Source organism: Culex quinquefasciatus, chromosome 3 (assembly GCF_015732765.1).
Source record: "Culex quinquefasciatus strain JHB chromosome 3, VPISU_Cqui_1.0_pri_paternal, whole genome shotgun sequence".
NCBI classification, from domain to species: domain Eukaryota; kingdom Metazoa; phylum Arthropoda; class Insecta; order Diptera; family Culicidae; genus Culex; species Culex quinquefasciatus.
Window position 1 is genome coordinate 177,369,169 of NC_051863.1, and position 12,699 is coordinate 177,381,867.

Sequence of the window (12,699 nt, forward strand, 5' to 3'; positions counted from 1 at the left end):
CCTGGTTAATGGATTGTGATCGAGTTCGAAATTAGCATACAACCAAGACACGATTACACGACCGGACTGCAATTGTTTGAGCAGCTACCTAGAGCCAGGAGGAGGACGAGTCAGTGCGTTGACGGTGCGGTGACATGGTGTGGAACTTGGGACGGTACCCTTTAGGTAAACGGCCACGCGCCAACCGTCGTTGGCGGTTGATTTGGCGTGGCATCGACGGATGGATAAATTGTGGGAGGGTGAATGTGTAGGGATGGTCAAAACTAAAATTTGACGGGCTCAATGTACAGTTCAGAATTTAAGATGTTTTGTTGAAGTATAATTTATACAGGTTTATATATTAAACCAAACAAAATCACAATTTTTCATGTATTTTTATTTATGTTATTTGCAGAACAGCACCATCAAAACATGATCTTTCCCCCTCCTTTCCTTTTTTCTAATAATTTTACTGGCACAGTTCGTAAAAATCAATTAAAGTTGATTTAAAAAATATAAAAGGGAATATTTTCGCCAAAAATTTTTGAAGTTACGACGTGAATTGTTGCTTTTTTTGGTGCTATTGAGTAAACAGTTTTACATCAAATACAAATAACAACATAAATTCAGGGTTTTGAAATTTGAAATTGAATAAATAAACATATTTAATTATTTTATACCATTCACCTGCATCTGTGGCAAACAGGACATGCCACATTTTTTGTATAATGTTTTATTTATTTGATTGATTTCACTAAACTCAAAACAAGTCTAAAATTATCTAGAATTCTACATAAATTGGTATCATTTTATTTGTTATTGTTTTTGTTTTTTTTTTAATATAAAACACATTTTTTTAAGCTGTTTTAGTCATGACATATAGAACCGAATAATAAATAATTATTCTATTAAGCTATACAAAAACTTCAATCCTTGTTAATATTGATATTAAAAGCATTGAGCTAATTCTGTGATTTTAATGCTTGCAAAACATAACAAATATTATGAAAACATAGATTTTATTACTGTTTCAAAAATTTCCGAGGTCAAAAATTTTTTTTTCCAGTTTCCCGAGAAATTTTTACCTTTACTTGGAAATCATAGAACAACGGGTTGAATATCAACATTAGTTTGACAACCGTAATTCAAATTCTAGAGTAATTCTGGAATCACTGAATTACTTGCCGAATCTGAATTATTCTGTATTAGCTACAACTTTAGTTTCCTACTTGAAAATTAAAGGCAATTAATAGTTTCAACAAAGTTTTATCGCTATTTATTAACAGATTTTTATAGTTTTATTATTTTGTAAAGTTAGTTTTCACAAAAAAAGAATGATGTAATTACCAAGATTACTGGAATTCTTAGAAATTTCAAGAGTTACTCTTGAATAACAGAATTACTTGCTCAAACTCCATGTAATTCCGTATTATTGAAAAGTCTGACACGATGCTGGAAACCCCACAGCTCTTGACATGATACGACTTATAAAGGTCTCTCAAAATGAAACAGTACAGAATTGACCACAGGATAATTTTCCGTGACCGGTTCCTGGTTTCCCGGGGAAGAATTGGTCTCTTTTGTCCTGTAAAAAGGACAAGATGCATGTAAAACTTTATGATTTTTCACAACCAGTGCACAATCAAAATGTTGTAAAGAATTTGAGAAACTTTTTTGTATTAATTGAAAAAAATAAAAACTTTTTTTCAACCTCTCACTAAATTTTCAATAATTATTTTACTTATTGGCAAGAAATTCACTAAAATTCCACTCTGACGATCAGAGTGCGTTCAGAGAGCCCAAATATAACACACTAAGATGAAACTGAAGTGATATTGAGATTAACTTAAAAAAGACGAGGTGTGTGATAAATCAAATTTCGCTTACAAAAACTACAGATTTTTTTATAGCAAAACAAGCAGAATAAATTCATGTAATGTTGAAACAGTTATGAGAAGTTTGAGCTATATCGCTATCGATATAGCTATCCATTGAGATGGCTTCAGATGCCCATATTCTAAAAGACCATGTTGAAAAAAAAATGACTTTCAAAACGTTCAACTGTGTAACAGCTGCAATATGCACCCCTACTGCACTCCATCGTGTGCACATTTGGTTTACCCGTGCGGATCACCGATTAATATGCAAAGCGCGCCGCAGACTTATTTTCATTGAATATTTTTTCGTTTTGATTTTCAACTTTATCCTCATATACTCACACAATTTTCTGTACACTTATCGCATTTTTGATGCGTCCACCGTGGACGATTTGTTCAGTTTTGATATTAGTATAAAAACGAAATAATTCGTGCCAAAAGATATCAGTAGCACCTCAGCAATTCAGCTTAAGTCAACTCAAGTCTAAACTTCAAAACCAAAACCCCCCAAGCATCATGTCTGCCAATGTTGTGGTAAGTTGTTGCGGTTAAGTTTGGAACATTCTTCAAATCTAACAAAATAAAATCTTCTTCTTTCTTTTCCAGATCTGCCTGGCCATCTGCGCCCTCGCCGCCGTGTCGGTCAACGCCGGAGTCGTTCCGCTGGCAGCTCCATTGGCCGCGGCCGGAGTCGTGGCCCCGTACGCCACCTCGTACAACGCCCACACCGTGAACCATGCCGTGGCTGCTCCGTTTGTGGCCGCCGCTCCGTACGTTGCTGCCGCTCCGGCTGCCAAGCTCGTTGCTGCCCCCGCTGCCTACGGTTACGCCGCGTCTCCTTTCGGCTACGCCGGATTTCCGGCCGCTGCCTACACCGCGTACAACGGATTCCCCGCTAGCTATGTGATCTAAGAACGGAACGAGCGAGGTGTCGCCCCCCTGGACTAGATGGCCTGTGATGATGATCTCGGACATTGGCGAGACAGAAACAAAACCCGGTTTTATGAAGTTTAGAGTAATTAGCAAACTATCCTGTCTACTCTTCGCTGCTGGACGGCTGTCATTGAGCCGAACCGCAAATCCTGTTGTAAATAGCTTTTCCGTACATTCTGTTTATTATGAAACGAAACTGCAATATAGATTGAAACTATGAACAATGGTGTTTGATTTATTGATCGATTTAGGGCAATTCCATTTTAAAATAGCATAAATCGAAAAAAAACTCCGATCGTGCTCAAATTTTTTCTGGGATTCCATGGCCAACAAACAAAGACTCCTATTTTTTGTTTAGCCATTAGGGTGACCTACACAGTGGAAGCCCAAAAATTGACAATTTCGTAAAGATATTCATAACTTCGCGCCATTTCAAACGATTTTCGTTGTCTTGGACAGCAAATAGTTGGCCTTTGAACAATAATTTGAGAAACGAAAAATCCAGCCAAATATTTGAAAAACTCGCATGAAAACATAAAATGGCGTTTTGACCGTATTTGGACCAAAAAGCATATGTGAGCTATTCTCTATCAAAACCGGAAATGGATTTTATTTGTATTTTTTTGCATTAGCTCAAGCTTTGTGGGGACATTCCCTATGTCCAAAAAAGAAATTTTGTGTCATTAGTTAAAATAGTTCAAATAGTTTAAATAAAAAATCATTTTCCAGAAAGCCGTATTTTTTATTTTTAATATGTTTAAGGTGACAAAAACCCGAAAATTTTTTAGCTATTCAGAAGTATGGACCAAAATTTTGCCGGAGAGTTATATTTGTTTTATCTAGTGATTTTTGTACCTCATTTTTTATGTAGAATCGAATTTACAAAAAAAAAAAATATCTAACATTTTTTTATTTTTTTAAATTTTCTCCGATGAATTACGGTATTTTAACTTTTTTAAATAGTGTCTATACTTGATTGTTCTTGAATTTTTTTTTCGATTAGTTCAGAAATAATACTACAATTTCTTGTAGAAAAAGAAACAGGAAAAGAAAAAGATACAGGCAAATTCGAGTTTTCAAAGTCTCAGCCAAACAACCCTCCATTTTTTAATGTCGACATCTCAGCAACTAATGGCCCGTTTATCAATGTTAAAAAATGAAACATTTGTGATTTTCCGATCTCTTCGAGAAAAATATTTAGATTTTTTCTACATCAAGACTAACATTTAAAAAGGGCGTAATATTGAATGTTTGACTATTTTGAAATGTTAGTCTTGATTTAGAAAAAAATAAAGTAAAAAAAATAAAGATCAGAAAATTTCATGAATGTTTAAATTTTTTGCGGAAAAAGTCCTCGAAATTTCACAAAAAAAAATTAAATATGTTTAAACTAGTTCCAACGGCAAAAAAAAAAAACACAGGAAAAATAATTTCAAATTGTTTTCAGTTGATTTCCCGTTCATTTTTACTGAAACTTTGAAGTTTTTTGAAAAAAAAAATATATATATCTATACATATAAAAAATTTCGATGGTTTTGTTCGAACGCGAATCAGTTCAATACGGAGCGTCGGATCGAGGTGCTCTTTGTTGCGTTGGGTTCGTAAAAGCCCAAGGAAGGTTCTTACGCCAAAAAGTGGCAACTTTGGCCACTCGGGAACCGATTCCGGAAAATCTGCAGATTGTTTGGAAAAAGTTGTGTAAAATCAACTTTTGATCATAGGAGGCTGAACAAGGAAAAAGCTAAAAACGTCAAGAAACGATAAAAGGAAAAGACAAAGTTTTTCGGGTAATGGCCTATCTACAATCACTTAGCTTAGAATAGTTAAGTAAAGTAAAACTTAGAAAATGTACACAACTTACGGCCGTCATCCACAATCAACTTAGAAAATTTGCTGGGCTGATATACGTTGCTATGCAGTTGTTTGTTTACCTTTGATATGGAAACGTCAACTTAGCGTAGATTTTGAAATTTTCCAAACCATACGTCAAGTTTCTAATTTTATTCCTTTTCATTGTAGAAGATCAGATTCATTTCCATTGGTTCAAACTCCTAAGCTAAGTGAATTTTTCTAAGTTAAGTGATTGTAGATAGGCCATAAGGCTTGTATATATATATATACAGCAATTCCATTTGAAAAGAGCCTAAACCAAAAAAAAAGTTCTCCGATCGGGCTCAAAATTTTTCTGGGGGTTCCTTGGCCAAAATAATTAGACCCGTATTTTTTTGTTTGGCCATTAGGGTGGCCTACATCGTGCTAGGGTGGTTCAAAAATGGCAATTTTCGTCATTTTCGCAAAAACCACTTTTTCTAAAAATCATATCTCCGCGCCATTTCATCCGATTTTAGCTGTCTTAGACGCAAAGAAAGGTGATGAGTTTGGCTATTTGGGAAAAATAGTAAAGTTCCAAAATCTAGCTTAACTATTGAAAAGTCGTATGAAAACTTAAAATGGCGTTTTGACCGTGTCTGGACCAAAGAGCCTATGTCTGAAAATATTTTTATCGGATTCCTCGGAAAATTTCACATAACATATCAAAAATTGGCGATGTCGAACCGTACGTTTCCGAGATATGATTTTGAAAAAAACTGCGTTTTCGACGCGCCACGCGCAAAAACGGGAAAATGACGAAATCGGCAAAAAATCAACTTTTTTCACTAAAACTGCGATAACTTTAAAATTTCAGCGATGACCTATAGATGTTATGGTACCAAAAGTTGCGTCTCTCAATTACGAAAATTTTGGTACCATAACATCTATAGGTCATTGCTGAAATTTTAAAGTTATCGCAGTTTTAGTGGAAAAAGTTGATTTTTTGCCGATTTCGTCATTTTCCCGTTTTTGCGCGTGGCGCGTCGAAAAACGCAGTTTTTTTTTCAAAAAATCATATCTCGGAAACGTACGGTTCGACATCGCCAATTTTTGATATGTTATGTGAAATTTTCCGAGGAATCCGATAAAAATATTTTCAGACATAGGCTCTTTGGTCCAGACACGGTCAAAACGCCATTTTAAGTTTTCATACGACTTTTCAATAGTTAAGCTAGATTTTGGAACTTTTACTATTTTTCCCAAATAGCCAAACTCATCACCTTTCTTTGCGTCTAAGACAGCTAAAATCGGATGAAATGGCGCGAGATATGATTTTTAGAAAAAGTGGTTTTTGCGAAAATGACGAAAATTGCCATTTTTTGAACCACCCTAGCACGATGTAGGCCACCCTAATGGCCAAACAAAAAAATACGGGTCTAATTATTTTGGCCAAGGAACCCCCAGAAAAATTTTGAGCCCGATCGGAGAACTTTTTTTTTGGTTTAGGCTCTTTTCAAATGGAATTGCTGTATATATATATCTCTTTTTGGTCCTATCAAGCCAAAAGGGAAAGGGAATAAACCTTGAAAAATAGTTGCAACTGACTTATTGCGATTGAACATCATGATTCTCTCAACCATTGCAAATTCAAGAACATTATTGATTTGTCTACCGTCTCGTTGACCGTTGCAAGCTGTTTGTTATTTACATCGCCTTATATTTTGATTTCCATTATTTTTATGCAGTAAACTATCTTCATGAAAATAATGGAAATCAAAATATGATGCGGCATATACATTTATTTTGACAATTGCTAATTTTGCTTGCAGTTTCATCTCATTTCATGTCAATATTTTCCAGCCAAAATGAACCAGATGTTATTTCAGAGGTCCCCAATTAAAATAATTTATTTATTGGCGAGAAGTCCTTCACAATGCTTTACTTATCTGCAGACGCATAAATTTAAACCCTTAGTGGGTAATTTATGTTTCGACCATTTCTTGAGACCACTCGTACGTCATGATTTAAACATGAACTTTCCCTCTTCCTTAAGAACCATCAACCAGCGAGCCTCCAATCGCCCGGGTGTCGAGTTGTCGAGTCCATAATTGTATCAAAGTACGTTTACCAATGTCTGCTTCTTTTTTAACGGCCTGGCTAAAGGTACTCCGTACCGAGGACCAGAGTTGTTGCCCTTTGCTTTGACGAGGGCCATAGTCGGAGATAAAATGGCACGTTTGACCCCATAAATTTCTAGGTCCGCTGAACGTCAGACTTTACCAGATTGGTTTGTTTGAAGCAATGTTGGAGCAAAGTTCATCGAATAAATTTTGAACTTGAACCTTTTATGCTCGCGTGGTATACAAAAGAAGGTCGATTGTTATTACAGTGGAAATTATTGTTTTTTAACATGCCACTACAAACTAAGGGCTGCTGCAATAGCGAAGGTAATTAGACAAAGCTACTAATCTCGAGCATGACCTTGGGGCTTCCGCAAGGTAGTGATTTTCCAGGTGCCACCCTCTTGCCTTCCCTCATGGACGTGTGTGTGGTCATACGTGAGTCTGGGCATGATTCATTAACGATCGCGAACGCGCCGTTCGTGTTGAGTGGATTTTAATTTCCGCCACCGCGGCTTCCACCTGCAGACAGTGGAAACCGACAGTCAACATCTCTGGTTAGTGGCGCGGTTAACTGCACTGATTAATGGCTGGAAGTAAAAGTTGCACTGTATCCTGGTGCAAGGTGTTGTAATTGAGTGGTTTATGCTTGATTTTTTCTGAGTCTTTTTTGAAACGCTTTTTTGGAAACCGACAACTCATAATGAAAGTAGGGGAACTATACCCTTTCTCAGCATATTTCTATTATCGGCCTATCAGCACTTTGATCATGAATTACAGCTTATATAAAGTGTTTTTGACTGTTCCAAAGTAATAAACAGATCAAATAAAAGTGAGCAAGCAACTCTCCATTGTTGAAACATCTGAAAAAGTTGATTTAATAGCAGAAACGGCAAAAGTGATGAGAATTGGTCGAACGGCTTAGTGTGATTAAAATGGGTATGTTTCCCCTATTTTCAAAAATATTTCCAAATAATTTCACATTCGTGACAGATTGAAATTCCTGCTTAATAATATTAATTACATTTAATTACACAAGGGTTGAGATATAGTAACTAGATTTTTAATATTTGGCCAATAAGATACAACTTTTTATCCAGCAATCAAGATCCTGTACCAATCCGGTGTGTCGCTATACCTACAAATTTCAACAGTGCACGGTAACCACAAAAACAACCAGTTAGAAAAAAAGTGTAAATTCAACGCTTAACAATGCCCTTAAGCCATAGAAGCGCGAGTATCTAATGTTGCTACTGGTTGTAAGCTGTCAATTGAAAGAGGTTAAAAGTATGCAAAAAATGGTGCGCGTTTTATTGCCAAATTCAACCGTGAGTAAACTGCGTATCATTTAGTCTCTATTATTTATGGAAATATTTTTTTTTGTCACACCATCGTTGAAATTGAGCAAACTAGCTAAAAATCTATTTGCATTCTTTTAACAAATCGCGATAACGCACACTGAGTATTCACACTTTGACTTTCTACATTTTTGAAGAAAATCGAGAAACTATTAAAGGCTTCTTTTGTAGATTTGATAAGATTCATAAAAAATAAAAGGATCTTCATAACATTCGGGCCCAATATGGTATAAAAACAAACAATACTGCTTTTGTCCATAACCATAAATTATAATGTATTTCTGAATTGAATGGATTGAAAATTCATTACCTCTCCACTCACCATCCCATAACCGAGTAGCACTACCGAACCCCCTCAAATCACAAACTTTTTCTGCTCGAAAAAGCACCTGTAAAAGCTAAAGGACCGCTCCGCCACCGTGGCCCCCTTTTTCTTTTCATCACACTCGTCGACAACACCCGGTAGTGACTGGACGTCGTGTCCGTCGGTGAAAAAATCGACGAGCGCCTGCTTGCCGATCTTGCCCGCGCAGTTGACAAACTCCATGCGTTCCATTACGCAGTATATGAACGGAACCGCCTTCGGATCCTTGTCGGTGAGGCCGCCCAGAAAGCCTCGCTCGAAGTAGTGCCTGCCCAACGGGATGTCCAAATCGTTGCTGCAATCGTCGTACACTTGGTGCAAAATTCTTTCCTGGGATCGTGTGTGCGATGCCTTGTGGGAAATAGTAACGAAATTAAGAGCAAATAAATTATAAATTCCCAATCTAACAACGGAAACCCCTTCCAATAAGCCCAAGAAGTTTGTATAAAAATGTGTAGAGGATAGAAACTGTTTAAGTTTTTAGGGTGAGGATATAAATCATGGATGTTAAATTTTCTTTAAACTTCAAGCAACTTTACCACTTTTTTGACCAAGAAGTTAGAAAGAACGAATAGTAGAAGGATTCGGGCCACCCTAATGTTCAATCAATCTAAAAAAGTATAGTCTAGAATAAATAACAAAAAACTTCTTGAATAAAAACTTACTTGGCTGTGAGCCACTACAGCCAAAATCACTCCAACTAAAAAGGGCAGCTTTACCATTATTTCTTCCGATTTTCTCGTAAAACTAATATTTCGCATGGAAAGTTAAATCAAAACTGCGGTTCCAGCACTAGAAGTATAGCAGCTTATGTGGGGTAGAGTAGTCATCAATGAGACACGAGGAACAATGATAAATTAGCTCTCACAAGTCGTAGTTTCAACCAATCAGGCTCATATTTTTAGAAAATTCCAGGTTGTGCGAAAAATCTTTGACCGAGTTATGAATTTTTGAATCAATACTGATTTTTTCAAAAAATCGAAATATTAGCGCAAAATTTTTTCAACTTCATTTTTTGATGTAAAATCAAATTTGCAATCAAAAAGTACTTTATCGAAAAAGTGCACCGTTTTCAAGTTGAATCCATTTTTAGATACCTTTTTTGAATGTAGCCGCAGTTTTTCATTTTTTTTTAAATTAATGCACATTGATATTTTTGAAAAGCTGAGAAAATTATCTATATTTTGCTTTTTTTGAACTTTGTTGATACGACCCATAGTTGCTGAGATAGTTCCATGCAAAGGTTTTGCTGAAGACACCAAATCAATCAAAAAAATCCTTCAAAAGATACAAATTTTCGAATTTTCATTCATCACTTTTGTATGGACAGCTGCCAAATTTGTATGGAAAACTATATGACTACAAATCACTTTTCGCTCATTAACACCAAAACTAACATTGAGTTGGGCTACAATGTCCTTTCATTAGGTTTGATCAAAATTAAGAATACCTATACCCAGAATCCAGGGATGTCTCATTGTTCCTCACTCCTTTCAGCCCATTGGTAACAATGAGACATTTTGTTTTTTCTTTATTTAACTTTTCAAAAATTATGTAAATCTTTCAAAACATGAATTGAAAGTGATTTTTAGCATATTTATTGAGTTTCAACTCGATTTAACCAAAAATATAGTGTTATTTGTTATAAATTTATGGATTTTACAAATTTTAATTTCTTTTAAGTAAAAATTTTGTTGATTAAAGAATCAAGTTGTCAAAATTGCTTTAAAATGTTCAAGGCAAGTAACCTGCAATAGTACAATACATAAACAAGATATTTTACTAGAAAAGTATTGATTTTCATAGAGTGTCTCATTGTTTCCCAGCTGTTTCATTGTTCCTACTAAGTGCGTCTACAATGAGACAATTGAATAACTCTGGCTGTAGACATATTTTGGTCAATGCTAGAACACATTAAAAGAAAGAAAATGTTGATGCTGATGCTGGTGAAAAAATACAAAAAAATCGCTGACAAAAAATGGTGTCTCATTGATGACAACCCTACTCTCAATTTACAATATAAATATGCACTTTAAGCTTAGAAGTCTGTATAGGCAATTTATCTCTAAAAGAAAAAATAATTGCGCTATCTGTCATCGTTGTCATTTGAATCATCCAACAAAATTGGAACAAAAAAGTTTACCAGTCATATTTAACCGATTCAAGTATTTTAGCTTACTTGATTGGAATGATTAGATTTATGTGGAATTTGTATTCACAGCATCATTAATTACATCTATTATGAACAGAATTGCATTTTAAATAAACAACCTAAAAAGATGAAACATTTTAAGATAATTTTGGGTTTTGGGTTTTGGGTTTTGGGTTTTGGGTTTTGGGTTTTGGGTTTTGGGTTTTGGGTTTTGGGTTTTGGGTTTTGGGTTTTGGGTTTTGGGTTTTGGGTTTTGGGTTTTGGGTTTTGGGTTTTGGGTTTTGGGTTTTGGGTTTTGGGTTTTGGGTTTTGGGTTTTGGGTTTTGGGTTTTGGGTTTTGGGTTTTGGGTTTTGGGTTTTGGGTTTTGGGTTTTGGGTTTTGGGTTTTGGGTTTTGGGTTTTGGGTTTTGGGTTTTGGGTTTTGGGTTTTGGGTTTTGGGTTTTGGGTTTTGGGTTTTGGGTTTTGGGTTTTGGGTTTTGGGTTTTGGGTTTTGGGTTTTGGGTTTTGGGTTTTGGGTTTTGGGTTTTGGGTTTTGGGTTTTGGGTTGTTTTTGTTTTTGTTTTTGTTTTTGTTTTTGTTTTTGTTTTTGTTTTTGTTTTTGTTTTTGTTTTTGTTTTTGTTTTTGTTTTTGTTTTTGTTTTTGTTTTTGTTTTTGTTTTTGTTTTTGTTTTTGTTTTTGTTTTTGTTTTTGTTTTTGTTTTTGTTTTTGTTTTTGTTTTGTTTTTGTTTTTGTTTTTGTTTTTGTTTTTGTTTTTGTTTTTGTTTTGTTTTTGTTTTTGTTTTTGTTTTTGTTTTTGTTTTTGTTTTTGTTTTTGTTTTTGTTTTTGTTTTTGTTTTTGTTTTTGTTTTTGTTTTGTTTTTGTTTTTGTTTTTGTTTTTGTTTTTGTTTTTGTTTTTGTTTTTGTTTTTGTTTTTGTTTTTGTTTTTGTTTTTGTTTTTGTTTTTGTTTTTGTTTTGTTTTTGTTTTTGTTTTTGTTTTTGTTTTTGTTTTTGTTTTTGTTTGTTTTTGTTTTTGTTTGTTTTTGTTTTTGTTTTGTTTTTGTTTTTGTTTTTGTTTTTGTTTTTGTTTTTGTTTTTGTTTTTGTTTTTGTTTTTGTTTTTGTTTTTGTTTTTGTTTTTGTTTTTGTTTTTGTTTTTGTTTTTGTTTTTGTTTTTTTGTTTTTGTTTTTGTTTTTGTTTTTGTTTTTGTTTTTGTTTTTGTTTTTGTTTTTGTTTTTTTGTTTTTGTTTTTGTTTTTGTTTTGTTTTTGTTTTTGTTTTTGTTTTTGTTTTTGTTTTTGTTTTTGTTTTTGTTTTTGTTTTGTTTTTGTTTTTGTTTTTGTTTTTGTTTTTGTTTTTGTTTTTGTTTTTGTTTTTGTTTTTGTTTTTGTTTTTGTTTTTGTTTTTGTTTTTGTTTTTGTTTTTGTTTTTGTTTTTGTTTTTGTTTTTGTTTTTGTTTTTGTTTTGTTTTTGTTTTTGTTTTTGTTTTTTGTTTTTGTTTTGTTTTTGTTTTTGTTTTTGTTTTTGTTTTTTTTTTTTTTGTTTTTGTTTTTGTTTTTGTTTTTGTTTTTGTTTTTGTTTTTGTTTTTGTTTTTGTTTTTGTTTTTGTTTTTGTTTTTGTTTTTGTTTTTGTTTTTGTTTTTGTTTTTGTTTTTGTTTTTGTTTTTGTTTTTGTTTTTGTTTTTGTTTTTGTTTTTGTTTTTGTTTTTGTTTTTGTTTTTGTTTTTGTTTTTGTTTTTGTTTTTGTTTTTGTTTTTGTTTTTGTTTTTGTTTTTGTTTTTGTTTTTGTTTTTGTTTTTGTTTTTGTTTTTGTTTTTGTTTTTGTTTTTGTTTTTGTTTTTGTTTTTGTTTTTGTTTTTGTTTTTGTTTTTGTTTTTGTTTTTGTTTTTGTTTTTGTTTTTGTTTTTGTTTTTGTTTTTGTTTTTGTTTTTGTTTTTGTTTTTGGTTTTTCTTGTAACAAATTCATAGCTGAAAAATCTGCAATTTTTTTTCCGTGTATCTATTTTTTCTCAATAGTCCTCAACAATACCTACAAATTTGCCCAAGACACCAAATTGATCAGATTATTCACTCAAAAGTTACAACTGTTTGAATATTTACGTACCATTTTTGTATGGACAGCAGC

The 12,699-nt window shown here is 33.5% G+C and overlaps 2 protein-coding genes across 2 annotated transcripts; one reads left to right on the forward strand and one right to left on the reverse strand.

The window, feature by feature from the left end:
- Positions 1 to 2,236: 2,236 nt before the first annotated feature.
- Positions 2,237 to 3,010, forward strand: LOC119769719 (cuticle protein 38-like). The gene is made up of 2 exons (XM_038263180.1): positions 2,237 to 2,390; positions 2,463 to 3,010. Exons 1-2 carry the CDS (start codon positions 2,373 to 2,375, stop codon positions 2,766 to 2,768), a joined length of 324 nt encoding a protein of 107 aa, XP_038119108.1. The 5' UTR covers positions 2,237 to 2,372; the 3' UTR covers positions 2,769 to 3,010.
- A 5,323-nt stretch (positions 3,011 to 8,333) lies between these two features.
- On the reverse strand, positions 8,334 to 9,243 carry LOC119770169. The gene is made up of 2 exons (XM_038264580.1): positions 9,109 to 9,243; positions 8,334 to 8,794 (listed from the first exon to the last, which is right to left on the reverse strand). Exons 1-2 carry the CDS (start codon positions 9,202 to 9,204, stop codon positions 8,435 to 8,437), a joined length of 456 nt encoding a protein of 151 aa, XP_038120508.1. The 5' UTR covers positions 9,205 to 9,243; the 3' UTR covers positions 8,334 to 8,434.
- Between the last annotated feature and the right edge of the window lie 3,456 nt (positions 9,244 to 12,699).

Coding starts and splice junctions, on each gene's coding strand:
- LOC119770169 (XM_038264580.1), bottom strand. CDS start 9,204: ATGCGAAATATTAGTTTTACGAGAAAATCGGAAGAAATAATGGTAAAG. Junction 8,795..9,108: donor CTGTAGTGGCTCACAGCCAA/GTAAGTTTTTAT, acceptor ATTTCCCACAAG/GCATCGCACACACGATCCCA.